A 26,775-nucleotide genomic window follows, 5' to 3' on the forward strand; every position below is an offset into this window, starting at 1 on the left:
ACGTGCAAATAATCGACGACCCGTAGCTTATCGTATAGAAAAATCACTCAGAGTCTCACGCTATCACATGATCGATATCCGAATCGATAGAGTCAGATCGTCCGGTGGGGATATAAAAAGGGGGTATTGCGAGAACGTTTATTGCTTCGTTAGGAGCGCAGCTGGGCGGGGCTGAGCACGAGCTCGCCGTCGGCGGCGCCGGCGAACGACACGTTGCGCGGCGGCGGCCGGCGCGGGCCCGCGACCCCCGCGGTGGCCCCCGCGACCCCCGCGGCCCCCGCCACACCCGCCACACCCGCCGGGCCCGCCAGCGCGCTCGCCTGCAGCGCCAGGGCCGGCCGCGGCGTCGCGGGCGAGCTGCTCTGTGCGCCCGCACCCGGCTGCGGTGAGCCCTGACGAAAATAAAGAGACAAACAAAAATGTTATACACTAACCACAACTAAGTAACCTGAAAAAAGAAAAGGAGAGAAAATTTTAACTCTATAACTTTAAATTTATATATTAATTATATAAATACAGATTTATTGACGACCTCGGTGGACTAGCAGTTTAGCACACCGCTCGCCTTCTGATGGTCTCGGGTACGAAACCTCGCACGGTACAAACATTTGTATTCATAAGTATCATTTTTTGTATGCGTCTGGGTGTGTTCTATATATATCAGTTACTTAGTATATGTAACATAAGCTTAACTTGAGACTAGAAAGGTGCTCTGTGAAACGTTCAGGGGTATTATTATTATCCAATTAGAAAAAACGTAAAGCGTACCTGCGGCAGCGAGGCAGCATGCACGGAGAGATGCGAGGGCGCGGAGGCAGTGCGGTACCGGCGCAGGCGCTCGTCCTCCTCCCCGCTGGAGAGGCTGGACACGTCGCAGGAGGAGGCGTCGAGGCGGCGCGCGGGCGAGCACTGCGCGGGCCCGGCGCGCAGGCCGCGCAGCCCGCCCGCCGCGCCGCCGGCCAGCGGCATCTCCTCCCCCTCCCCGCATCCGGACAGTCTGTAACACATACAGTGCCTCTATACGTAAGTATAATTCAGATTGAGTATGCGTATTAAAACCAGTGATCGTCCAGTGGTCGAAATTTTACTTCAGACTTTAACAATAAACAAAATAGTATGTATGAATTTGTGTGTCAAATACAGTATCTGTAATGTTTTTTCTTTGTCTTTGCCAATTTTCGTAAAAAAAGGTACAAAGTTTTTGCATTTCTTGATAGTGGGCAGTAACCGTCGTTTATATACGTGAACAGTACTACGGACATCGTTTTCATATTACACCCGTGAAATCTAAGATCGTATCCTCTAATATCTTTATATATCAAAAATTTAATTATTTACTTTTTCTAATTTGAGCCATTTCAATTACATAAATGGGAATAGCCCGGATTAGGCGCAATATAACAGCAGTAGTGGGGGAAATTCACAGCGCAACACGGATCTCGCTGCACAAAACATTTGTCGAGTTGGGAAGATATTGACCCTGATTTTATTGTCGTGTGTAGGCCGTGTGAGTACCAAATGTCACCTATGTACATGAACAATACTATACATATCACATCATCATATGACTCAACCAAAAATAGTTGTTGTTAGTGGTGGAAATTAACAAAAATACAAAATAGTAAATGAAGATTCCGTGTCGCATTGTGACTTACGTACTTCAGATATAAATGCAGGAATTCAAACAAAATAGTTTCCTTTATCATAATATATTTTCACGGATGAAACCAGTTTACCTTCTGCTCTCCTTGTAATTGGTCCGCCGTCGGCAGCAAGGCTTTGCAAATATGCAAAAGGTGATACGCAGCAAACAGCACGCCAAACCAGCGATGATGAGCGATGGTCCCACCAGACGTAGAGCTGGCGTTTTGAAACCCTGTAACATTACACAGTAATCTATTTATAACAAATATAACTAATATATTTAAAACAATAAGTATTAAAGATCAAAAAAGTCATTCAAATTCATTTTATAAACATTCCACAGTGAAATCAAAAAATGTCAGTCATAGAATACGAATAATCTGTTCGTAATTCTTGATTTACATAGGTAATAAACACGTCACATTGTGCTAACTGACTTGGCCTCATGCTATTGGCATCATTTACTGGTGCCTAATATGGACTCTATTCTTCGCATTTAGTCTCTCATCTGGACCTGGGCGCGGAAGCTTCACGTAACAACATCACCGTTTCGAAGATTTGTGTACGTTGTGGGGCCACTGCTACGCATTCTAGGATTACGAGAGTAGCCGTTTCTTCGGCTTCAGTCTTGACAAAAAAGACTGTCTATGGCACCTATTATGTACAAGTGTTTGTTTAAGGGACAGGGGCCTGTTATTGTCCACTGGTGACTGGACAGCGCAAACCGGTAGTGCTGGTAGGTGCATCATCATATCATCCATTTTAAAGAATATACACACACCTTGTCCCCGGTGCCAACGAAGTATACGACGAGCCCCACGGCGAGGATACCGAGACCAGCATATAACAGTCGCGCAACGCCCCACGGCTCCCCGCTCGTCCCTTCCGCCTCGCCTTCCGACTCTGATGATGACCCATACGAAGCGTCTCGCACCTGAATAAATTTAGATTAAAAAAACATTCAATTCAAAGGACACTTTCAATTTGACGCTCTCGGCGGTCTAGTGAAGTGAGCACATCACCTTACTTCCGATGATCACCGATATAATTCCTCGCAAGGTACAAATATTTCTATTAATGAATATGACTGTTTGTATGGGTCTGGGTGTTTTATATGTATATTACGTATGTACATCAATGCTATCTCATGCAAGTTCTACGCAGTTGATGAAAGTAATATTTTGTCCTTGCGGATAAAATATATTTCATCATACAGAATGAACGAGTATTCGATCACAAGGCGCTTAAGCTTCTGAGATAATAAATTATTCTTAACAGTTTGCCTACACACGAGTTACTCTAAAAGGCTGAACCCCTAGGACTACTTTTCTGTTGGAAAACGCGCTCTCCGCTACCGTTTAAGCCTGGCGAACGTACCCGGTTGTTTCTGTGCCATTTGCCGCGTGGGTCTCGCCTGGCCCCAGGGTGGTCGCCGAGCACGGAGCAGCGTCTTGCCGCGCCCCCTGCGCCGGTGCCGCCCCCACCAACGGACACTGCCGCCGCCTCCTGCCACGCCGCGCGCCCAGCTGCACACTGTAAACCAGATATTATACGTGTTACCAAGCTATTCAATTAATTTTAAAAATTAAAAGTTCGCGTCAGGTTGTCAGTTCTTTGTCGTGGTTTCATTAAAACCACGCAAGAGCAAATCCTTCTATATCATTGGGAAGAAATGAGTTACCATGTGATTACCGCCGTAAACACCAGTAAAATTGAAAGTGCGATGTCGGTCTTTTAAGAAGGATAAAGCTGTTTTCTTGAAGATTTCTATAGCGTATGTGTTCGGAAATATCACTGCTGGACGGTTCCACAATAAATTGGTGCGTGTGTAATTTGGTGCGTGGCAAAATGTTTCTGAAAAAACGCACGGTGGAGGACCGCCATTCATCGAATTCTGGATGATCACGATGGTATTTTATTTTCTGGCGGTTAGTTAATCTTCCTTATTAATGATTATTATACATATTTTCTCTATGGTCCGTGAGCCAACAACAGGTTAAGGTGACCAATTTCCTCTTGAATTTATTACATTATTATATCTTTCTTTATTTCTATTTTGGCAATTATTTATTGTCTTTCATCATAGTCATATGAGCGACCAGGCATTCGGGTCAGAGGACGCAACATCCCGACAAATATTTTAATATCTTTAATCTCCTTTATATTTAATCAATTAATTTTAATTAGCGTAATTTTTTATTTATATGGAACAAAAGTAATCTAGTATAAGGTAGGTATTGAATAAAAAAAACTATTGAAATTAACTTATTTGTGTTATTTTGAATCCATAGTAAACGCCAAGAATTTATTGACTACTACACAAACATACATAATACTACAGTACGAAATTGTTCGAGATCATGCAAAAACTTTCCACTTTCATTTATTGTAACATAACAATAATAATAATATAAATAATGGAATGCCTATAAATTTTTATACCTTAATCCAATACGACTTCTAATATAGGGTTTTCGAAGGTGAAGAAGGTCAAACAGGACATACCATAGCTTTAGAAACTTTTAGATACTAGTCACGCTTTTGGTAAGGAGTCATCCATATTTATATCACACGAATTTCATAATTGTTTATAGTATCCCTTCGTAGTATGATGTTAAATTTTAATCTTGCAAATTTTATTAAATTAGTAAAAATATTTTTAAGTATTAATAGTTGAAATTTTGTATCTGTACTTAGATTTATTGATTGTATTTTAAAGTTCAACCCCTTGTCACACCATGTCACATTTATTTCGTCCTACCCCTTATACCCCCTAATTTGTTACGTAATTTATGATGAACAGAAAATAAGAACATACTCGATAGAGCAATGGTGTATTTGGAGTGTTAATATGTGGAATCGCGGGCGATATATCATGTACGAAGCGAAAACTACGTTGCAATAAAACCCCACTAAAAGTGAACATAAAGAAATGCGAATATAAACAACAGGAAATCGTCCACTACCGAAGTAAGTTGGTATATTTTTGCAAAGGTTGATTGATAAATAAAAAATGTTTATTCGTTATTTATTGTTAGTGCTTTATTTAGGAAGTAACATACACATAAATAAAATTGAAGTGTCTATTTGTTATTTCAAATTAACTGCTCTTCACTAATATCAAAATATAGGTATAGGGTACCTGTATCAAAAAGTTAGTTTAATAAAATGTTTGTCTGTGTGTCTTTTTTTTCTTGGTAATGTCGAAAACGGAATAACGATTTTTGCTTGACTTTCAATCTCAGATAGCTAATATTATATATAAGGAGTAGGTAACTTAGGCTATTTTTTTTTAAAACTATCTGTACCCGCGACTTCGTCCGTGTGGAATTTAACTTTATTTTCTAAAATAAAAGTATCCTAAGGTACTCCTTACATGAGCCACTTGCCAATAAAAGTCCATCCGTCAAAATCGGTCTACCCATTTCAGAGATTAGCCGGAATAAACAGACAGACAGACAAAAATTTAAAAAAATGTTATTTTGGTGTATGTATATGCATGTAGTAAAAAATGGTTATTTCAATATTACAAACAGACGCTCCAACTTTATTTATATGTATAGATTTCATTTATTTTAATAAAAAATAAGTTTTTTGTACACGCGTACGAAGTCGTGGGTAACAGCTACTTATTTATATATATTCAATACAATGGTAGACTTTTTATATAAAGTCGTCTGCTTAATCTAGCTTTATAAGTCGTGTTTTAGTTATAACAGGAGAAATGTGGAATTACAAGATACTTAGGCATGACCTCATAGTCTTCCGGAATGGGAACACATGTTGGGTACAACAGGCGTAGCATAAATTGTTCATGTAACTGAAAGGGCAAACAAACTACAAGTAACGATTAGATTAGATGGCCCTAATGATAATCGGAAACCGTAATCTATACACATAAACAGCAGCATAGTTATCACATTAAAAACTTCTAGATGATCTAGCGAGAATCGAACCTGTGACCGTTGGAAGTAAGACGGTGTGCAAAACAGCTAAAACACCGAGGCCGTGAAGATAATAGATTCTGTTTCTATAAAAATAGTTTATGAGAATTAACATGCAATTGCGAACTATGACTTGATTTATGCTGGTGAAAATGCTATTACAACTGGGTGGGCGCGCCGCACGTCACCCCATCATGCAAACCTGGATTAAACGCCCTACACACGACACAAAAGTTTGGGGTAATATTGGAGCAGTGGTGGTGAAAGTAAAATTGAGTCTCCGTATATACTCACTTACAGCCTACACATGATACAATAATCGCCCTGAATACAAGAGCGCCCTGGACCTTGTTCAGTTCATCAGTGCCGATTTCCCAAAACGTACCTACCGATTCGATTTTACCCCCAACAATATTCAACAAGTTATTGGATAACAGAAACTTATTATGGTGTAGATGTCATACATATGCCAGTGGGGCATAAGAAGATTGTTAATAATATGGACTGACTTCAATGCCAGTAATATACCATGTCAGGTCATTCACGCGGTTTCCCCAAGAAACTATCGTGATGAATTCTTGGTGCATTTGTTACGATGCGCCTGACTGACCTGGCCTCATATTCATCTAATCCTCCACTGGTGCCCCACCAGCGTAAACCGTTAGCAACCATTCCATAATCATAAAAAAAACATGCGAGTATCAGTAGTTATTTACTGATAAAGTATGCCAGCATCAGCTCAGATGCACATCAGTCGAGCAATAGCTGAGTTTGTACCTATAGTCAAATATTTTATATAAGTTTTATATAATTGTATTTATTATTGGCCGTATTTTTTTATTGCATATAAATAATGCGTAATATAAATCTAAATAACGCTCTCCACCACTGCTCCCATATTGCTCCTGATTTTAGTGTCGTGTGTAAACAGTTTCATACCTACTGTGAAATACTTATATATTATATTATTATTACATTGTTCGTGTACCGTGGTCCGTGACGGTTGATATCGTTTTGTTGAAATGAATAATGCCTTTGTAAATACCTAATTTCAGCGAAATTGTATACGTACGTATTTGTGCCTATTCTATAAGTGGTGCATTTAGAAATTTCTGCAATTCAGTGTATTTTATTGCTATATTTCTAAATTCATGTTAGGTATTATCCGTGCATTACATTAATTAAGATACATGAAATCTATAATTGAGATATGATGTGGAAAGCGGCAACATTTTTTATGTTCTCGATTATCCTGATCTCGCTAGAACCTAAGTGGTCTCGGACAGTGCGGTTTCAGAGCAGCTTCCTCCCGCGTACACTTAGATTGTGCAATGAACTACCTACCGAGGTTTTCTCAGAAGACTGTAGCATGGAATTTTTCAATAAGGGAACTCTTATCCTTTAATTTCACTGTCATATATTACCCTACAACCGCAACACATCTTATAAAGTAAGCCTATAGTGACTGTAATAGGTGAGAGAGAGACACACAAAATTTATTTTTTAAAAGGTCCTCGGTTAAAAACAAAGAATTTAGATTATGTTTTAGTGCTAGACTAGACTTGCACTTGTCCCTATTGCCCTAACCAATATTGCGTTTGCTACACACGCAAATGTAGTCACAATTACTGTCTTGTTAGTAAGCTTTACGGCATAATTTATGCCGTGGGGTATATTAAGATACTTCACAAGTAATCCAAATAAGAAACCAAGTTTTCCGGAACACAGAAATGCGGCTAGCATCATGGGAACCTTTTAATTACATTTTTAATTTTCATTATTTTTAAACGATTGTTATTGTAAAATGTAATCTTTTCTATTAATAGTCTCATACATAGCTTTGTACAATATGAAAAGACGACAGTGAATGAATACTAAAAATACTCGTGAACGACGTGCTGTTTTTAGTCTGTTCTAATCACTATAACTAATTTAATCGTATATCGTTAGTCAGTTGAGTGTGTATTTAATATTTTGACTCTAATAAATTAGCGCTCATTGGTACAACTTAAAAATGTAGTTGCAACAATTATTTTAAAGAGCAACACGCAAGTTTCTTTCTCATTCCTTTTGTGATGAGACAGCCTTTCAAATGGGCGGAAGATTAGGAAAATACAAGTATGACTATTTAAAAATGCATAGTTTAAAGGTTATTTGAATAAAGAAATACTATTCATTTCTATATTTTTTACTATTTAATAATGGAGTAGTGAATTAAGCACATCATTCGTCTAATAAACAAATATAGCAATGTCACATACTACAACATAAAATACACATATATATAATACCAAGTAATTTATTTTCATTATATTTATTACATGCAATTTTGCTTTCAGCAGGCAGCTCTGTAATACGCCTTTTAGTACCTAGATATGCAAATGTTTAACTATGTACTACATTAAATACATTTAATGGTTTAAATGACAAGAATTAAGAAAATCTTTTCATTTATTTTTACATGATCTAAGAGATTTGCTGAGACTATCTCTTCTCAAAGTACGCGTAATTCACATAATGGAATTTAAAGAATAAAAAAAAATCCAAAAACAGTAATTTATAACATTAATACTAGATTTAAAAGTCTGTCGTTCCTAAGTATCCTTTAGAAGAGTCACTAGGTCTTTTATAGAAATGGATATCAATTTTTACTATATGATACCAAAGGATATTCTGGAATTACCTTTAAATATCTAAATTTAAAACTTTTGTTAAATCATATTTATTGCACAAATGCTATTTACTCGCTAAACAACGTGCTTACTTAAAATTTATTTCACAGCAGAAATAATTCAGGATGGTATCTACTTCCTACGAGAGACATACGAAGTGACCTTATATTGCCTGTAAATTATCTAAGGCATAGAAATGAAGAGGTATTTCCGAACTATAGAAGTTTCACTATAGAAGTTTTCACACGCAGTGAAACTTCTCTAAATATACAGTTACTATACTATACAACCTGCATATTAGGCGTTATTATTCATCAATTTCGAGCGTCACAAATCATAATAAGGGTGACGCGAAAGCCTTAATTTCTGCACTACATGCGATTGAAAATTATACCGTAGGCATACCTGCACAGAGTTCCGTGTCGTAACGGTGTAAAAATACAGTGCAGCTCTACCCATTTTATCCTCAGGATATCGTAAGACTCGATTAAGGGAAGAAAGCATAAATATACAAGGTGCAAAAGAAGGAAATTTAAAATGAATATCTATCTATACCAAGTCACTTGTCACTCTACTTTATAAACTAATTCCAATCCGATTACATTGGATGTGCCGTTTCGCACCGTTTGATACTGTTGAATTGTACATTAGCATCGCGTTAATTTTTAATATACATTAATTGTCACACCTATTTATAATTTTTTTATTCACAACGTTTTCATTATCTTTAGCTATTTGTACCTACGCTGTCTCATGTGGGTTGAAAATCACCACTCCACTGAAAATCAGACCTGTGATATAACTTGGTTATGCTACAGTATAAATGCTGAGTTGGTGTCACTTACTGCGTTGCAAATAGGTTTAAACTTTTATGCTAGCTAAATACACTACAAGCGTTATTCTAAATTCTACTGATACCTACTGATGTACTGCTGAATAAGTCTTAATATATTATTATTATTTCCATATTACGCATTCCATGAAGTAACTGACATTGTTATCGATTTATTTGGTGTATTCTTGATGACTTCATGAAAGAACAGTGCAAGAATGAATAAAATTAATAATATAATATAATAATAATCTCAGGACAATTCACACAGAGCCATCTAGACCCAAGTTAAGCTAGCTAGAGCATGTGTTAAGGGTACTAGATAACTGATGTATATACATAGATTTTTTTTTGTAAATACATACATATTATACACAGAAACCACCCAGACAGATACAAACAATCATACTCATGATTACAAATTGTTTGCGCCGTGCGAGGAATCGAACCCTCGACCATCGGTCGTAAAGCAGTGTGCTTGACCACTTGAAATTGATATTGAGATTAAAGTCCAGACTAGATCTTCACAACAGTGTGTTGAATAAAAATTATCGAAGAGTAGTTGAGTTACTTTAGGAATAACCAAACTAGTAATTAATAACAAAATGTTGGTTATATTAATTTTATTTTTTTTAGTGCAGATCCTTATTCTGTGAGCAAATTTCCGTGCCTGACAGTATGATATAACTATATTTTGGTATACTTGTCGTTAGACCATAATTAACAACCATCTACGGTGATTATTATTACTATGAAAATGTATGAGATTTTAGTCGTCGATTTCTTTGTATGGGTTATAAATATCTATTTTTATGATTCTTTCTGAACCCAATCATTATTTACGCGTTGATTTGGTGCAATATTAACTTCATCGTTATTGTAATTGGTTATCATTTCGTGGAGTATAATCATAAATTATAATCTACTAGGTATGCCAATTCACAGTGCTATTTGACAATATCACCAGACATTAAAATAAATTATACCCTAGGACGATACCTTAGTCACGAAACATAAGCTGACTGAAAAACAACAAAAATAACGTACCATACAATATAGTTGTATAGGTAGGTAGGTATATAGGTATAGGTATGTAGTTATTCCGTAGAATTAGAATAATATTATATTGCCTACTTTTATACATACTATCATACTATTTATGTACTTACTTACTACCTACATCATGAGTAACCTTTTAAAACATTATATATAAATACTAATTTGAAACCTAATAGTAGTAGATATCTTCAATTCGTGTTTTTTTATGTAATTGGAATGGCAAAGAAAGTAATGGCCCGCCTGATGGTAACCGTCATTTTGAATTTGAAGCATATACACTCCTAATTTTAGAACAATTTGATCATTTTAATAAGTTAATTAAGACTTATATTTACTTATTTGTTAAAGTGTATATAATTTTCCCTTGACATGGCAATTTCGTTTCTGACCATGTTTCGAGGTACTCTATCTAAAAATAAAAAGTATTAAGTAATATTACACTGTAATCCCTGATGGTAGCATTGTACCTTCGTACACGATTCGTACTGTAGGCGTAATTGTACAAGAATTCTACGCCTACGCTAGGAGTGGTGTGCGAACATGCTTAGCGCCCTCGCGCGCTATAATCGTACATAATGCATATAATACGAGGTTTGTGTTAGCGCCTCTGACTATAATGCATTGTGTGCGATTACGCCTACACTAGGATTCGTTTACGTATTTACTCAGTGCACATAAGAATATTAACTCAGCGTGTACCGACTGCAAATAGCTATGACACAAATAAAAAGAGTTATTATTATGGTTAAAAGAGGAAATGGAGTGGAAATACCGGGCTCATATACATAAAATATGATTATACATATATATATAAATGAACATAAAGAAAATAAAGACAAATATATGTAAATGTCTTATTCCACAGTGATACTGCAATGGCTACGCTAAAACTTGCAGTCTACCGTAGTAGTTTTGCAAGCTAGTAATCCTACCGGCTGGAAATAGTAGGTACATGATTTGCGTTATCGTCTCTCATTATCCTCAATTACAGTGTATGTAATTATCCTTATCTATGCAAGGACTCGTATGCGATGTCCTTAGTAGCATCACACGCTAGTAATCGTATACAATGTAAATAGTACGTGATACGTGATTACGTATTGTGTACGACTACGTCTATACCATACCAACTACAGGATTACGAACGCTGTTGAAATCGTAGTTAATACTCGATAGGTTCGTGTTATTCGAGTCTACTCGAACCGATTCGGGTTATTCGAATACGTTATTGAAACCTTCAATAATAAAGCACAGAACTGTAATTTTATCGGCGGGTATCACTTACTATAAGGTAAACCGCAGGGTTTCTTGTCTTCTAGGCAATTAAAAATAACGACGATATCGCGTAACATATGTTCTTTATATAAATAACAAAGTTTTGAAAACCTTTTTTTAAAAATCTGTTAACAATTTCATAGTACCAATCTATTATCAAATTTAACATAGAAGAAATTATATTTACTCGTATTCGGTGAAATAAACATTGAAGTACCTACTATTATGCAGTACCGAATATCTGGCATGTTTTGTCAATAAATTATGTAGTGCCTAATAGGCATTGCAGTTTGTTATCAACATAGCAAACACATAGCGGCATTCGTCATCGTCACGTCACTAATATCGACCACTGCGATGTCTGCACTGCGGGGCCTTGACACGTCGACATCGATGTCACTGCCGTGTCAGATTCTGTATCTGCACATATCGTAGATATCTGACAAATTATCGCCTTGTGAATATTTTATATGCCTTTTGCCGTAGTTGCATTTATGTATTTTTGATGGAGTTCTAATGTATTTTTATGATTACGTATGTATAGACTGTGTTTTGTAGAATACTAGCCACTTGTTGGCCATGTTTTGAGAATACCAAAACTAATATATGGATATGCTATATAGTTATGCTCTTTTCTCATCCGCAAAATTGTAGTTGGTAGAAGCAAAATTGTAGTTGCAATGTTAGTTTATAAGAACAAAGATACAATATAAATTTGTCAGCCGTAGAATTATAATTAAATAGTAACTAAACCAACCTAACCAGTAAGTTAGAAGAGAGAGCATTTGCCACTTCAAAATTTTAAACGTTGTGACTGGTTTTGAGCTTACATTTAGTTACGCAGTCTTCTCTCTTCTATACCTACAATTATATACATATAAGGAGAGAAGATGTACAACTGAAGGCTTGTATTCCACATTGACTCAGGATTCTCTTCCTGACCCTCGGTTCATTCTATATTTTCTCTTTTTGCTGTATTCGCGATATTGTCAGCTTTTTTGGGATAAAAGTTAACAATTCACATCAAAATTAAGAAATGTACAACCGTTTAATCGTAGAAAGGTAGAAAACAGACAGACAGATATTCTTTCGCATTTATAATATTTACATTATTTAATAATGTTTCTACCACCATTACCTGATTTCCTTTATCGCCCACACCTATTGTTTGACTTGCTCGATAAATGCCAACTTATTTATTTCTAATATAATGCTATTCCCATCCCCTTATTTTCGCCTTAAAGGTTAAAATATCTCCTATAACTTCTGACACAAGAACCAAACCTAAATGTATAATACATAGATTGAGATTATAAAGAGAGAGAGAGCCTGATTTTAATGTGAGAAATTCTATAACCACTGCACCTACTAATACATTATTTCATTATATACAAACAGCGGTACATTGTTCCAGAAAAACGTAGACTATAATATATAGCCTATTGTATGTTTATATATGTATATAACACCCACAAATGCGCCGGGGTCTACTAGTTATAAAAATATGCTTTGGTTGGCTAAACAAATCCGTCTATTTGGATAAAGTCGCCTTAATTAATTTCTTAACAACTTTCTTATTCTTTACCTTTTACTTTTTTTATTAGTTTATTGTACAGTACAATAAACGAATAATAACGAACAAATGTTGACTATGTTTTATAAGTATACAACTATGGGAATATTTTCACGATACAATGTATAGCTGTACAAAGCATTTGTCACATTTATTAAGCTACATGTACCTACTACTTATTCAGCCATGATCATTAGAAAGTTTTACAATATAGTTATTCACTGTTGTAAATAACTATGTTGTATTAAAATCCGTTGTTGTAGCAACGGATTTTAATGCCGGTTTCACTATCATTTGACTAGATAGTATTTTCACGAATAATTATTAATATAATGAATTTTAAATACCGAACGGTATTGGCCTTAAAAGAGAATTCAATTAGTTTACTTATCAAATATTTTATATTTAAAAGAGATTGTATGTTTTTCAGTTGTTTGTATGTAATGTAAAAAAAAAAAATCCTATAGTTTACGTTACATAATCATCATACTTTACATTTTAATAGAGCTACTTTATTTTTATGATAACACCGATACCTGTATTATATAGGCATTAGGATCTAAGTACAATATAATGAAAATTATTATCAGGTAATTTATATACATAGTATAAAACAAAGTCGCCGCCGCTGTCTGTTCGCTTATATCTTTTATTACCCAACGGATTTTAATACGGTTTTCAGCAATAGATAGAGTGATTCAATAGGAATGCTTATACTCGTATGTATAATACATGCGAGTTATATATATATAGAACAAACAGAGAAATTCAAAGATTTGTAATGAATATGTACAAAGCGGATATGGGTTGCTGGTATTATACATAGAAATACTTAGATACATTTTTTTTGTAAATATATATTTACGTAGAAAACACATAGACAAACAATCATACTCATTGATACAAATGTTTGTACTGTACGATGAATTAAATCCACGACCATTGGAAGTAAAGCGGTGTGCTAAACTGCTGCACGACCGAGGCCGTCAGTATAAAAATATATTTATAAAACATTATTATTAACTAAAAGCCCTTTCGTATATTTAAATGGTGACAAAATGCGATATACTCGTACATTTCCTAAACGTTTTCCTCTCCGCTCACATCTCGTGCATGAGCCGAGCATAAGAAATGTAACATTTTCTTATTACGATGCGGTATTTGAAATATTTCAATAAAGACCTAACCGCAATTACTACGTACTCTTACATATTTTTACCATTTACTTAGTTTATTTAATAAAGTATTAGCTCTATCTATAGATATTTTTGTTTATATTAGAGACAGGATATTTCTTTTAGTATTATTTGAATTAAAAAACATAATATATATGATAGGTCCATGTGACAAAATGAGTAAAATGTAATTCTTGCCAGCTCTTCTCCCTTGCTAGCTAAGTTGTACGGGACAGTAGGGATAGTGATAAAAAAATTACATGCATAATCGATGGAAACTGTTCTATATGTATAAATGGTTTTAAAATTAGAATTGGACATCTTTTCAAACAATTAAAGAATATTTTTGAACAAAGTAATAGTATCTATATATACATATATATATCTACTGGTATATGTATTATAGTTATACTACCTACCGGTGTGTTCGATGCCATATTTCATCTTCAAACCGGAACACAGGTTGCAGTGCAAGCTAATGGCAGCGGAATTGCATGAGATAAATGATATATATATAATATATATGTGTATATCTATAGATACTAAAATATAACAAGAATAAGTGGCTGAAGTGTCCTTTTTACTGAAAAAGACGTATACTTCAAAGTCAATATGTCAGCAGTAAGTAAAAGTATTGCTGCATCATTCCACTATCATTTTCACCTCGGAAACCTTGCTATAGCAAAGCAAACCTTAATTTAACCTCAATAAAATCCAAATATTTCCTAAGTGACACGATATACGAAAAAAACGTTGCCAAACAGAATTGAGCCATGAGACTTGTATAATAAAGTCTTGTTATATTTTTAAAGAAAAATATTGCTAACACAGCAGCGTTTATGGTGTAGGGTAGCGGTAATAGCTTCCGTATGATAGCTGAATGGAAGCCGACAGCGTTCGCTTGCTTTACAAACGCGCCGCTACGCAAACTACCTAAGCGATTTTGAACAGTGACGTGTTATTGATATCAGCGTTGTTTGATGTATTTCTGATAGCTAATAATATGGCAAGCGATTGTGTGACTTATGGAATTATACGTTAGGTTAAATGTATGTCACACTAACTCATCTAATTAAAGCCGATGGCTTCATTATGCGTTTACCACTGAAACATATATTTTCACGCTATTCTTGAAAAATATTATTTTATGCAATAATATTTCAACAATATTTTCTAAAAGTGGAGATTGTACCTACGAACGATAGACCTGATTTAATTGATGAATAGGATACACCTCTGCGAGAGGGATGTAAATACCTTACTTAGCATAAATAGATTCGTGTTAAGGCCCATTTAATTATATTAATGTAATACAATATAATATAATATCCTCGACAATTTATACAACGTCTTCTGGTCCCAAGCCTAGCAGACCTTGTATGGACATGGATACTAGACATTGATATACTTATATACGTTTTGTTTTGTAAATACATACTCATGAATATAAATGTACCATGCGAGGAATCGAACCCGCGATTAGACTAAATAAACGCTATGTTAGACTCTTTTATGATGAAGGATATAGGCTATTATTAAATAAAATGAAATTTTGAGAGTTGAAGTACGTTATCAAAGATTGAGTGAAGAAGTCACGGGTAGTAATTTAAAAACTGAAACTAAGAGATCGGTCGCACTCATCTTCTAGATATAAAAATCTATTGTTCATAAATAAATCCAAGAACATCAAGTACATAACTATTCTATAACTTAAAATTCAATACTTCATAATTTAAAATTCAATTAGTTAAATTGTTCCGCAAACTAATAATAAATTAACCTTTGCACTGTTTAATAAATGTTTAAAAAAGCAAATAGTAGAATATACATTATGCAATACCGTCGTTCCGGAGTCGTACAAATTGCACTTGTGCTAATTAACCCCTCACGCCTGTTGCATTCTATACAATTGCGACAAATACTCTTGTTATGCATATGTTATTAAATTTATTACGTATACAAAGTGAGTAGTACTTAAGTGTCCTGAAAAAATATGAAATAATTTACTTGAGTTAGTCTATAAAGAAATAATCAAACTTTAGTAATACTATGTAATATTATGTTATCTGTGGTAATAAACAACAATAATTTTGTTTGTTTATTCACAAACATTTGGTTATTTAAAATAGTTGACCTAATAAATAAAGAATACCTTAACCGTCAATAGTTTTCAGTAAAACTAATCAATATTATGCCGTTTACAAATTTTTTTTCAGTATACTACTACTAACGATGAATAGCAAACAAACAGCAGGACAACCTGATGGAAAATTGTCACCGTCGCCTTTAGACATGATACATATAAATAGCACAGGGGTCACCACAAAATACATTGCAATACCCGTGGTACCGTCTCTATATCGGAGATCAAAGGTATCATGCCTCCTTACGCTATAATTTTAATGCCATTTTATTATTTCAAAGCGGAACACAGCTTGCACACCAAACAGCTTAAACAGTACGACTTAAAGATTGAAATTTGCCCAAACAACACAAACGATTGTCGAATTCATGTGTTGGTTGACTCTGATTAAGATAACACCCAATTGCAATTCGTCTGTGATTGAAAAAGAAATTAGTGGAGTGAAAATAAAATGCAGTTGCGAATACTAGTCTCCCATCCATTGATTTCTTTTTGAAATGGGTTATTCATACAATTACAAATTTTAATGCTAATTTTATGAAAAAAGTTTGAAAAGGTCACATTTGTATATTTTCTTCCATTTATATATAACATAACTAATTCTTCATTCCAAGAAATTAAATATGATAAGCCTAAAGATAGGCATGTACATCGTTTTTGTAGGTATTCAACGTTTTCTGTAGTACAAAGGAATGTTATAAAATCGAATGGATTATGTATTTGTGTAAGCGTCTTTACATCGTCCTTCCAAAGTAATTTGCGTTCTTATTCAGAAATACTTTGAAGTACGATTTGCATACCCCGTATGATATTTCTCATAGCAACGTACCTCTAACGATTTACTTCGCATCTTGATAAAAGAAAGTGGTACCGTTTGTTAAATTCCTTAATATAATTTGCCTTTCTCGTCGACCTACTTCAAAAAGAAGGTTCTTAATTTGAATGTTTTTGTTAGTGTTACGCGATATCTTCGCCAATTCTTTTTGCAATCAATAGAGTTTATTTCAGTGTTGGTTCCGTACAAATTTCTTTTCAGTTAAAATTTGTTATTTTTCATGGAGCTAAATTTTATATTCAATTATTTACGTCGGATGTTGAGATGAAAACAAACAACCATCTTTACTGTCTTGATAGTCAAATTTACTGATGTTTACAGGACAATAAGTAGAGGTACGACAGAGGGTTTCGTGTTTTGTTTGTGGTCGAGAGGTAATAAAGGTGCTTTTGTAGGTTATGGGTATCTTTCTATAACAACCATCATACTACTACTATGTAATATTATATTATCTGTGCTACTACGCTGGATAGATTGCCTGGCATAGTTTCATTTCATTTGGTTATTTTGGTAAAGTCATATATAACATGATACTAGGTATGAGAACATAACACACGTCCCCTCCGAACGATCCCCCGTCCAATTCAAACGGGGATCGAGATTACGACGGTCTGAGCCGAGGTTCGAACCCCTAGTGGTGCCCTCAGACTAAAGTCGTATCCGTCAGGCGGGAGTTGGCCTTCAGCCGCTCACATAAGTCCTTTCGCGGGTTTGGAGTGCCATCTGCACTCGCCCCCTATCGTTCGGTGAAGTTGTAGAGGCCAGCTGCGGCCAAAAGCATTAGAGTAGTCCGAAAAAAAATAACACATTTTTATATGCATAACTACAAGAAGCATTATTATACCAATACATAAATACTCAAAAATTTATAAGCATTAAGAAATAAATATTAAATTTGTTTTTTTATATAAGGAAGCAGATATCTTTTTAACTAAATATGTTTCGTGACAGTTGTAAGTGTAAATGCATAACTATACATAAAAATATCTAGTTGTTTATTGTCATAATACTTTGAGTGGTAATACGAGTGATACAATATTGATAGTAGTTAGGAAATAAAAATAACGAAGTCAGAAACAATAGAAAACGGGATGAATGGAACGAAGAGCGCCTGAGGACGATAATTCAAGAAATGTTACCCGTAATATTTCTTGCTAAAATTGTTGTTAAAAATGATACAGTACATTGTTCTCGACTACATTGTCTGTGACCTAGTAATTTAGCCTTCAAATATTTGTTTTTCGGGTGTAACACTGACAAACGTAGAATTTTTAATATCTAGGCCGGCAGTAATACTGCAAAATTGTTCTCTGAATAGACATTAATCGATACTAATATAATATGTTTTATGAAGGTTAAGATATGTCAATGAAATTACGGGATATAGAGATGTGATACCCTTGGTGTATATATATATATATATATAGGCAAATGCATACAGGAAACAGTTGCAATTACGAGCGAGTTGACGAGTCATTAGCTTGTTTTTGTTTGCTATTTCAGATATATAAAAAAACAAACTTGAAGTATGCTTATTTCTTGATAAATTATATTATTAACTATAATATTAGACGACTCAAGATATCAGTACTTGAGATACAAAGGGGCAGCAGTAATGCTATCAATTTGTGAGCTCTTTCAGACACTACTTACTTGTAGACAAATTGAAGTCGAGTGGAGAATATTATCTGATTCTAGTATTACAAAAATAATGAAAACTTTGTGAGTATGTTTCATACCTAATCATACTACTAAAGAGTGTGTGATACATGTATACACAAAACATAATATACATTATTTTTCGATATCGATTTAGGTCTATTTAATTGAGACGACCAAGGTCACAAATTGGCAATTAAAGTTTAAAAAAATCTATTACAAACTATTACACACAAGCAGTCGTGGAATCTCAAGATATATTTATTCACATCCTTGAATTTAAAATTTAACTTATATTTTTATATTATTTTAGATTTAAAAGTCTTTCTACGTGATGGTATATAAGGATTATAAGCACTTGCTCGTACTACAAATAATTTTCACCAGCAGTAAGTGACGTTAAGTTACTCTAGTTTGTTCATGGCCATTGCTGCATTGCATTAAGAAATGTTGTCTATTTTATTTTTAATTTATATTATAACTAGCAGACACGACCACGCGTTGCTATGTATATATTATTTTATTCAAGAACCTTAGGTTCTTGTATAAAATAATATTGCGACTATATCTTTCAAATTACACATCCAAAAAATTTCGCAATCGGTTCAGTAGTTTAGGAGTTCATCGCAGACAAACAACGTGACAAGTAACTTATATATATATATATATATAAGATAGTAATAAAACTGTATCAGGACAATTTTTATAACGCCATCTTGTCCCAAGCTAAGCACAAATTGTGCTATAGATACTAGATAACCGATACGAGTACAAAGATATATTTTTTATAAATACATACATATGCACATAATATATAAAACTGGAATCCTTATGTTTCAATCAACCCACTGTTAATTGTTACTCCGTCTGTACTATATTTCACAAATTAGTAATGGTTGATTTGAAATTTGGAAGTTTTAAATACTGCTCCGAAATGATAGCCTGTAATTTCAAAAGATAAATAAAGGGTTTTAATAATTTTTCAATTTAAAAAATAATACCACTACGTGACATAATTAGCTACATAGGCTTTACAAAAGCTCTTTGTCAACATATTAATAATTTCCTTAGTACAGGTTCCGTATCAACTTCAAACATAAATATTTAATTTTTCACGTCCTTTAGCCTGATGGCAGTATCGACTTGCAAATTACATATATTAGTGGGACCTAGAACCTAGTAATTTTACTCGAATTACAGCGTGCAAGCATTAAAATATTTATTATGGTAAAGTAGTATGTGACCAGATAACTTTGTTCAGAGTTTAGTTTCTGGTCAATAATAATAATAATCTAAGGACAATTCACACAGCTCCATCTAGACCATGTGGTATGAGTACTTGATAACTGATGCAACTATTTAGAATCTTTTGTTTTTCGTAAATACATATTACATATTCAATTCACTCTGACACTCTTTGGAATAAGGTGTGCTAAACAGCTGGACCACCGAGGCCGTCAATGGTCAGTAAAGTTATAAATATATTCCCATTAATGTAAAAACGTCACAACACAATTAAAATTACACAATGTACCACAGTGGTGAATACACAAAGATCGAAAGTTCAGAATAAACTACACCTAATTTCTCTGAAGTAATAGTGCGAAACTGAATTCAACTAATACTTTTTTTATGGTAAACAAGCTGACGACGCAAAGGTGGAAAGGATTAACCTGGACAATTTGAAAGATGTTATCAACCCTGAAGTAATACGTTGAGATGTTTGAGTACTACCACAAAGTAAAAGTAAAAACTTCTAATCCAATCATTACAAATATTAAAATTTTTCACAGAAACACAAAAAGGAAAGAGAAATTAAACCGCAAAGAAGTAATATTGCTAAGTTAGTCCAGTATTAAGTTACATATTCCTCGAGTTATTTTTGTTAAACCATTGGTAAATACCAGCAAAAGTGTGATGATGTAAATTTACAGGGTACAGAGTCATCTTAGACCACCGGAGTGGCAACGCATGAGTCATAGACAAGTCATAATAATTGTAGCGAACTCCTTGATAATTTTTTATACAATTTTTAAATTTTATAATAATATATTCTTTGTCATATTCTTTTTGTTACTTTCTATTATATATCGCTGTCATATTAGTCGCATTTTATTTTATCTCCGTATTTTCCTTATAAAACCCTCAGCACCTCTCACTCATCAGACATATTAGATACCTCCGCTTCAATAATAATGTGCTTTCTATGGTGCTCTTCACTTATTATAATATATGGACCGTCAACTTGTTTGCCATTTAATTATATAAAACAAAAAAGTTGCCATTCTTGGTACTATTACAAGTATCAAAGTACCTTTGAATACTAGCACGCTGGTGACTTGAGAAACCAATCGAATACCCTATTATTATATTTATATTTTCATTGTTCATAGGTAGTATTTTAGGTATGTATAATTAATTACTTCAATTAACTTAATAGTACCTCATATTAACCATAGATTATAACTTTCAATAAGTCAACCATTTATTATTCAATATAATGCCATAATTATGTTAATTTGTTTAAATCTTAAATTGTTTTCAATCAGATTCGTTAGTTAATAAACATTATTTACGAATTAGGCTGCCCCTGTAAAATAATACATATATGTATCTATTTTTGGTTTTATATATAAACAACATATAATTATTTGCATTTGATCATTTGATCATATTTATATGTTACACAACAAAAGTATTTTTATGTATGTTGTAAGTTAGTAGTATAATTTGTTGTTAGAATTTATAGAATCTACTACCCTAATACGGTCAGTATTAGAGTAGTAGATTCTAGTAGCGACTTCATATTTGTTTTATTCTTAAAACTATAATGTATAATAGTTGTTATTAATATTATAGTTATTACTAAAACATACCCATGAAGCAGGAGGATATCTCGGGAACGGTGCGATTGTCTTCGTGGCGACATTACTTGGTAATTCATGCTTGATCCCTCTTTTAAGTCGCTGTTTTCTTCTCTCCCGCGATTTGGCTCTTAGCATAAGAGCTGCCTGCATACTTGCCAGTTTTGTGGCCTTGGATAAGCGCTGGCAAAACACTCAGCCGGCGGCCAAGAGCAAGCGTCACACGACTAGTTCACAATACACGCACTACACCAGTCACGTGCAACGTCACAACACTTGGACCGCTTTAACGTCTACACATTTAACTTTAAAAACTCACTAGCTTTATTATTTAGAAATGCAGATTCGAGCAAATTTACTAACACTAATACTAGCGCGACTATAGAACTACTAAATTTTGAATCTACCTATTTATTACTTTATAATTTAATAATTTTGAAAATATTATTTATATTTTACACATCAAACGTCGATATCACTCTTATATTAGTCCCATCACAGCGTTAATTACTTTCAATTGAATCTCACTTTTAAATGCTTTAGAATTGGATAAGATAGGCACAAGAAAGGCGCAAAACTATATTAAATTTATAGCTAATTGAACGATTTAATTACTTAGTGGTCGTTATCTCTTAATATACGATATGTTTGTGAGAAAATAATGAATAATGGAAGCAGGCGCAATTTGGCGTTTAATATAGATTAGTATTACGTTTGTTATGAAACAACGTTTGTACTGTGTCCACTTTTTTTAATGGTTTCACTCATGTTTCGTTCCTGATATCAAGGCGAAGTCTCTGATTCTTCGACACCTGCCATCGGACGCTGCTCCGTTTAAGGTGTCGCAGTTTCATGGCCGGCCCAGTTTTAACACTTCACAAAACAACACTATCTTATAACACATGTTATTGCTTATATTTCATTAATTCACTGGCGCTTCTCTATTTAAATTTTAATTAAATAACTTTAAATGAAAGATCATTTTGTTAAATGGAAGGCTATTAAAGGTGCTTACAAACGAAATTTTACGCGAAGTTGCATTGTCTCGCTCATGCTATAACATTAATTCTAAATAGATCACAACAAACATTTACTTAACTACAGTACATAAATATAATTTGAATAGTTTACAACACATAAATTTCTTATATTCTATTAGAGGCCATACATAAATCACGTCACATGAATTTCATCACTTTTAACCCATTTTACACATGTGTCAAGGACAAGGGGGCCTCATCCTTGTCATATGTGTAAGACTCTCGCTCCCTAGTGTGAAAACACATACTTTGGAACTTTATTAAATATTTAAGTTTTCCGTCAACAGTTCTAGTGTTGTGTATTATTAATATTATATATTAATTTTTTAAATAAATTTTATTGTGTAACAGGTGGAGGGAGTGAACTTAAACAGTCTAACAGACTAACCTAGTCTCTTTCCTCCCCTTGTGACGTTCAATCTGTGAATGGCCCTTTAATACACATGCTTAGTCTGATACAAACATATAGACACACATCACAGGCAATTATACCTCGACGGTATCGCATGGTGAATGTGGCTCGGAGACGAGTGCGGAGAGAGGTCGCGGCGGCGCAAGCAGGCGGGACTCCCAATGTTGGCAGGAGTAGGCGCGGACGCCGGTCGGCGCGGGGTGCGGTGGGCTGTGCGAATGCGGGCTCGGCGGCGCGGGCTGCCGGCCGTGCTGGCGCGCCTGATTCAATACACCTTGTTGGTACAACTTACAGTTGATAAAATTTACATTTTGCAACTACAAATAATAAGTAACAGGGAGTTATGTAGTTAAGTATTAGTTTTAAGGTACAATGGCACTGAATGTGCATGGCAACTTTTAGTTTGTACAAAAGTCACAAAATTTTGAATATATAAAAAAACAAGTAGTTGCTACCTTTTGGCATCGCTTCTTCCATATAAAGAAAGAGGAAAGGAAGGTCTGTATGAAATTTTATATACTATATATACATATATATTGTAATTGCTTCTTCTTTTTATATATATATATCCTTTACTATTTTTATACGTCCAAGAAAAAGGATCGCGGATATATGTATTTTAATTTATTTTTAGTTACCATAATAATACAAACACTTCTCAAAATGGTGGAATACACACATATCCGATTACGATTGTTATCCTGGATGGGATAGTCAGAGGCACTGTCAACTATCGACATCATTGTGAATGAAATACTTTGCATCCCCATTGGGCTTATTATTTAGTGTCATGAGAAAGTGTGTTGAAAAATGTCGTACGATATACGTGCATATTTAACACACTCGGCTCTATTACACCCTTGCCTTCGGCTCTGGCTGATTATTCGCCTTGTGTGTTATAACCATTGGAACGTACTTATATTGTACCTATCGGCATACTATTATATCACTAAATTTATACTGTAAATTAGGCTTTATGGTAACAATTTACCTTACGGCCCGCGAGCGACGCGCCGCCCGCCGCCGCGTACATGCACCGCCGCCGCGCACCGCTCACCTAGCGCGGCCCATCCTCTACCCGCCTCGCAACTCCGCGGTCCTCCTTGCCTTATCGAGGATAGTGAAGGCGCGCAATGGCGCCTCGCCACTCCACCGCATCCGTGCCTCTAGTGAGGTACACCTACAACATCCGTCCACGTTAACGGCTTCATTTTACGTCTATTTTAATGTCTTTTATTATTTTTCTTTAAATAAATTATGTCTCTTAAAGTAGTAGTAACAAAATATTTTAAAGGTTATGGGTATTTAATGTTTTATGGATACAATTATGTCATACTTGATGGCGCAATGAAGAGGCTTGCTTACACGAAGTGAAAATCTTCAGTATCTGCTAGAAATGCCTACTCTTTAATATTTGCCTGTTAAAAGCATAACACGTGTCTAATGGTAAATAGTAGTCTATAGATATTACAAATACCAGCTGTGTCACGTGCTCGTTTGATCCATAGAAAACTATACCATATCTTATTTTTTAAACAAAAACAATATCACTTCTTTACGAAACTTCGTGTAAGAGGCCTCTCAAATATTTCTCAGGTAAAATATTGCAATATTATTATATTGATACGTTAAGAATAATTCTATTGTACAATCTCAATACCGGACATGACAAAACAGTAATATTTCATAACTTCATATTTTTTTCATTACATTTATTACATTGACGTTTTTATTATACTAAAAAAAATAAAAAACAATAAGCCACGATAAATATGTTGCATTATTCACAGAAAATACGTACAGCAAATATATACCTAAGGTATACATGACAAATTATATAAGGAGCGTTATTAAACACACATAAAATTGTATCTTATGACCCTATTACAAAGTCACTAATCAAATGATATTACATTACAATCTACTAGGTCTACATTCAATCAGTTCAATTCACACATTTCTTTTAACAATAACATTTCTAATTCAACCTTGTTACATATAAAATTGTTAATATGTTTGAAAAACATAAAAATGGTATTTACAATAAAAAATATTTCTATAAATATTTCTTAGTCGTAGTTTCAAAAATACATAGTAAAAAAATTTTCCAATAGCATCAACATTAATTTAATTTTATTGCTACATTTTCTATCCACGCTTATATTTCACTCATTTGAAACATTTTTTAATTCTCCACTTATATACAATATTTGTTTCCTTTCTGGTGTGTATATGTATATATATGCTTGTTTTTTTTTATTTTATTATATTTATAATTTATTATTATTTAGACTATATTAATTTATATATATGTTTGCATATATTTCATTGTGACGCGTATTATTTATTGCACCTATTTCTAACATTCCACAATTCCTCTCAGGTACTCAAAGGTTAACTGGAAGAAATCTATCTTTTGGGATAGGTCCGCAATTTTACACATATATTCTATAAGTCAGTAGTGTCCTTTTATTTATATTTTATTGCAGAATAAAATACATATTACAAATAGACAGCTTTAGCGCAAGACAAGTCATTTTAGATCGTTAAAGCTATAATAAACAGATTCACATACAGCCGACGTTATTGTGCTTATTAACGTAATCTTCAGTGAACATCACGTTAAATATACGTCTTACGTTACTGATGCCCTATTTCACAGAATCTCAGGGAGATTACAGTGTTATTTCTTAAAATTCCAAAATTAACTTCTTAAGCGGTGCACTTACTCTGGAGTTATGGTAGCAAGAAGTGAACTGTGCTTTATGGCCTATATTAATAGTTACTACACACTCTGTTCTCAGCTTAGTGTATTAATTATTAATAAATAAAACTTATTTGCGTAAAAGAATATATACATACAAAAGGTATAAAAAAAACAAAGAAAAAGATACAAAGTAAGTACGTACAACTATATTAGTTAGTTAACAATATTCGACATAGGTACAATGAACGATATATAACAAGTGTCTGTGCAAACCACTAATTTTCATGTATTGCCTAGGGACAAAAGCGCGGACGCATGCAACGGGACCGCCACATCCATCCAGTCCCACTACTCTATCACTAACAGAACTCTAAAAACAATTGTATGATTATAATATAAAATAAATAAAAAAATATTGAAATACGATAAAATAAGTATAACAGAAAATTAAAAAAAAAAACTCATTGCTAGTTGCCAAATCCCAATTAATAAAAAAAAAGATAATAAATCAGCTTGAAATTTAATGCTCATATTGGATATCCTAAAGACTGACTTGGTACATCGGCATTCGTGGGTACCTGTGTCTCCTGTGTGTGTGATGTCCGCGGTACTGATCATTTAGGCTACAGTTACCACTTTCTATTGCAACAATAGTCTTACTAAAGATATATAATAAATACAGAAGAAATCATGTACAAACTATAATATAAAGGACATTCGTATGCGTAAATGTTCTATGCCGATGTATACTGCGTTTATATGAGCAGCTGTCCCGTCCAGATGCTAATAACTACTATTGTATTATATAAATAATGCGCAAATGGTCCATTTGGCTAGATTTTGATATTTTTGTGTCTACTACATAACTCTTGCTAACACCCGCAATGTTTCTGTATATAACCATCTGCGAATGTAGCCTAATGTTATCTAATCAGCTTTAT

The 26,775-nt window shown here is 34.1% G+C and overlaps 1 protein-coding gene across 1 annotated transcript; it reads right to left on the reverse strand.

Annotated features, from left to right (window-relative positions):
* Window positions 1-149: 149 nt before the first annotated feature.
* LOC131843867 (microtubule cross-linking factor 1) lies at window positions 150-24,160 on the reverse strand. Its single transcript, XM_059192628.1, has 7 exons — window positions 24,119-24,160; window positions 23,208-23,387; window positions 3,022-3,177; window positions 2,426-2,578; window positions 1,737-1,876; window positions 769-997; window positions 150-392 (listed from the first exon to the last, which is right to left on the reverse strand). Exons 1-7 carry the CDS (start codon window positions 24,158-24,160, stop codon window positions 150-152), a joined length of 1,143 nt encoding a protein of 380 aa, XP_059048611.1.
* Window positions 24,161-26,775: the final 2,615 nt, after the last annotated feature.

The sequence above is a fragment of the Achroia grisella genome, unplaced genomic scaffold (assembly GCF_030625045.1).
Source record: "Achroia grisella isolate CSIRO2021 unplaced genomic scaffold, CSIRO_AGI_Agris_v1 utg352, whole genome shotgun sequence".
NCBI lineage: Eukaryota > Metazoa > Arthropoda > Insecta > Lepidoptera > Pyralidae > Achroia > Achroia grisella.

Excerpts from the sequence above, each read along its gene's own strand:
- LOC131843867 (XM_059192628.1), bottom strand. The coding sequence starts at position 24,160 with ATGTACGCGGCGGCGGGCGGCGCGTCGCTCGCGGGCCGTAAG. Across the intron at positions 2,579-3,021 it reads AATGGCACAGAAACAACCGG|GTGCGAGACGCTTCGTATGG; the intron begins GTACGTTCGCCA and ends AAATTTATTCAG. Across the intron at positions 1,877-2,425 it reads TCGTTGGCACCGGGGACAAG|GGTTTCAAAACGCCAGCTCT; the intron begins GTGTGTGTATAT and ends GTAATGTTACAG.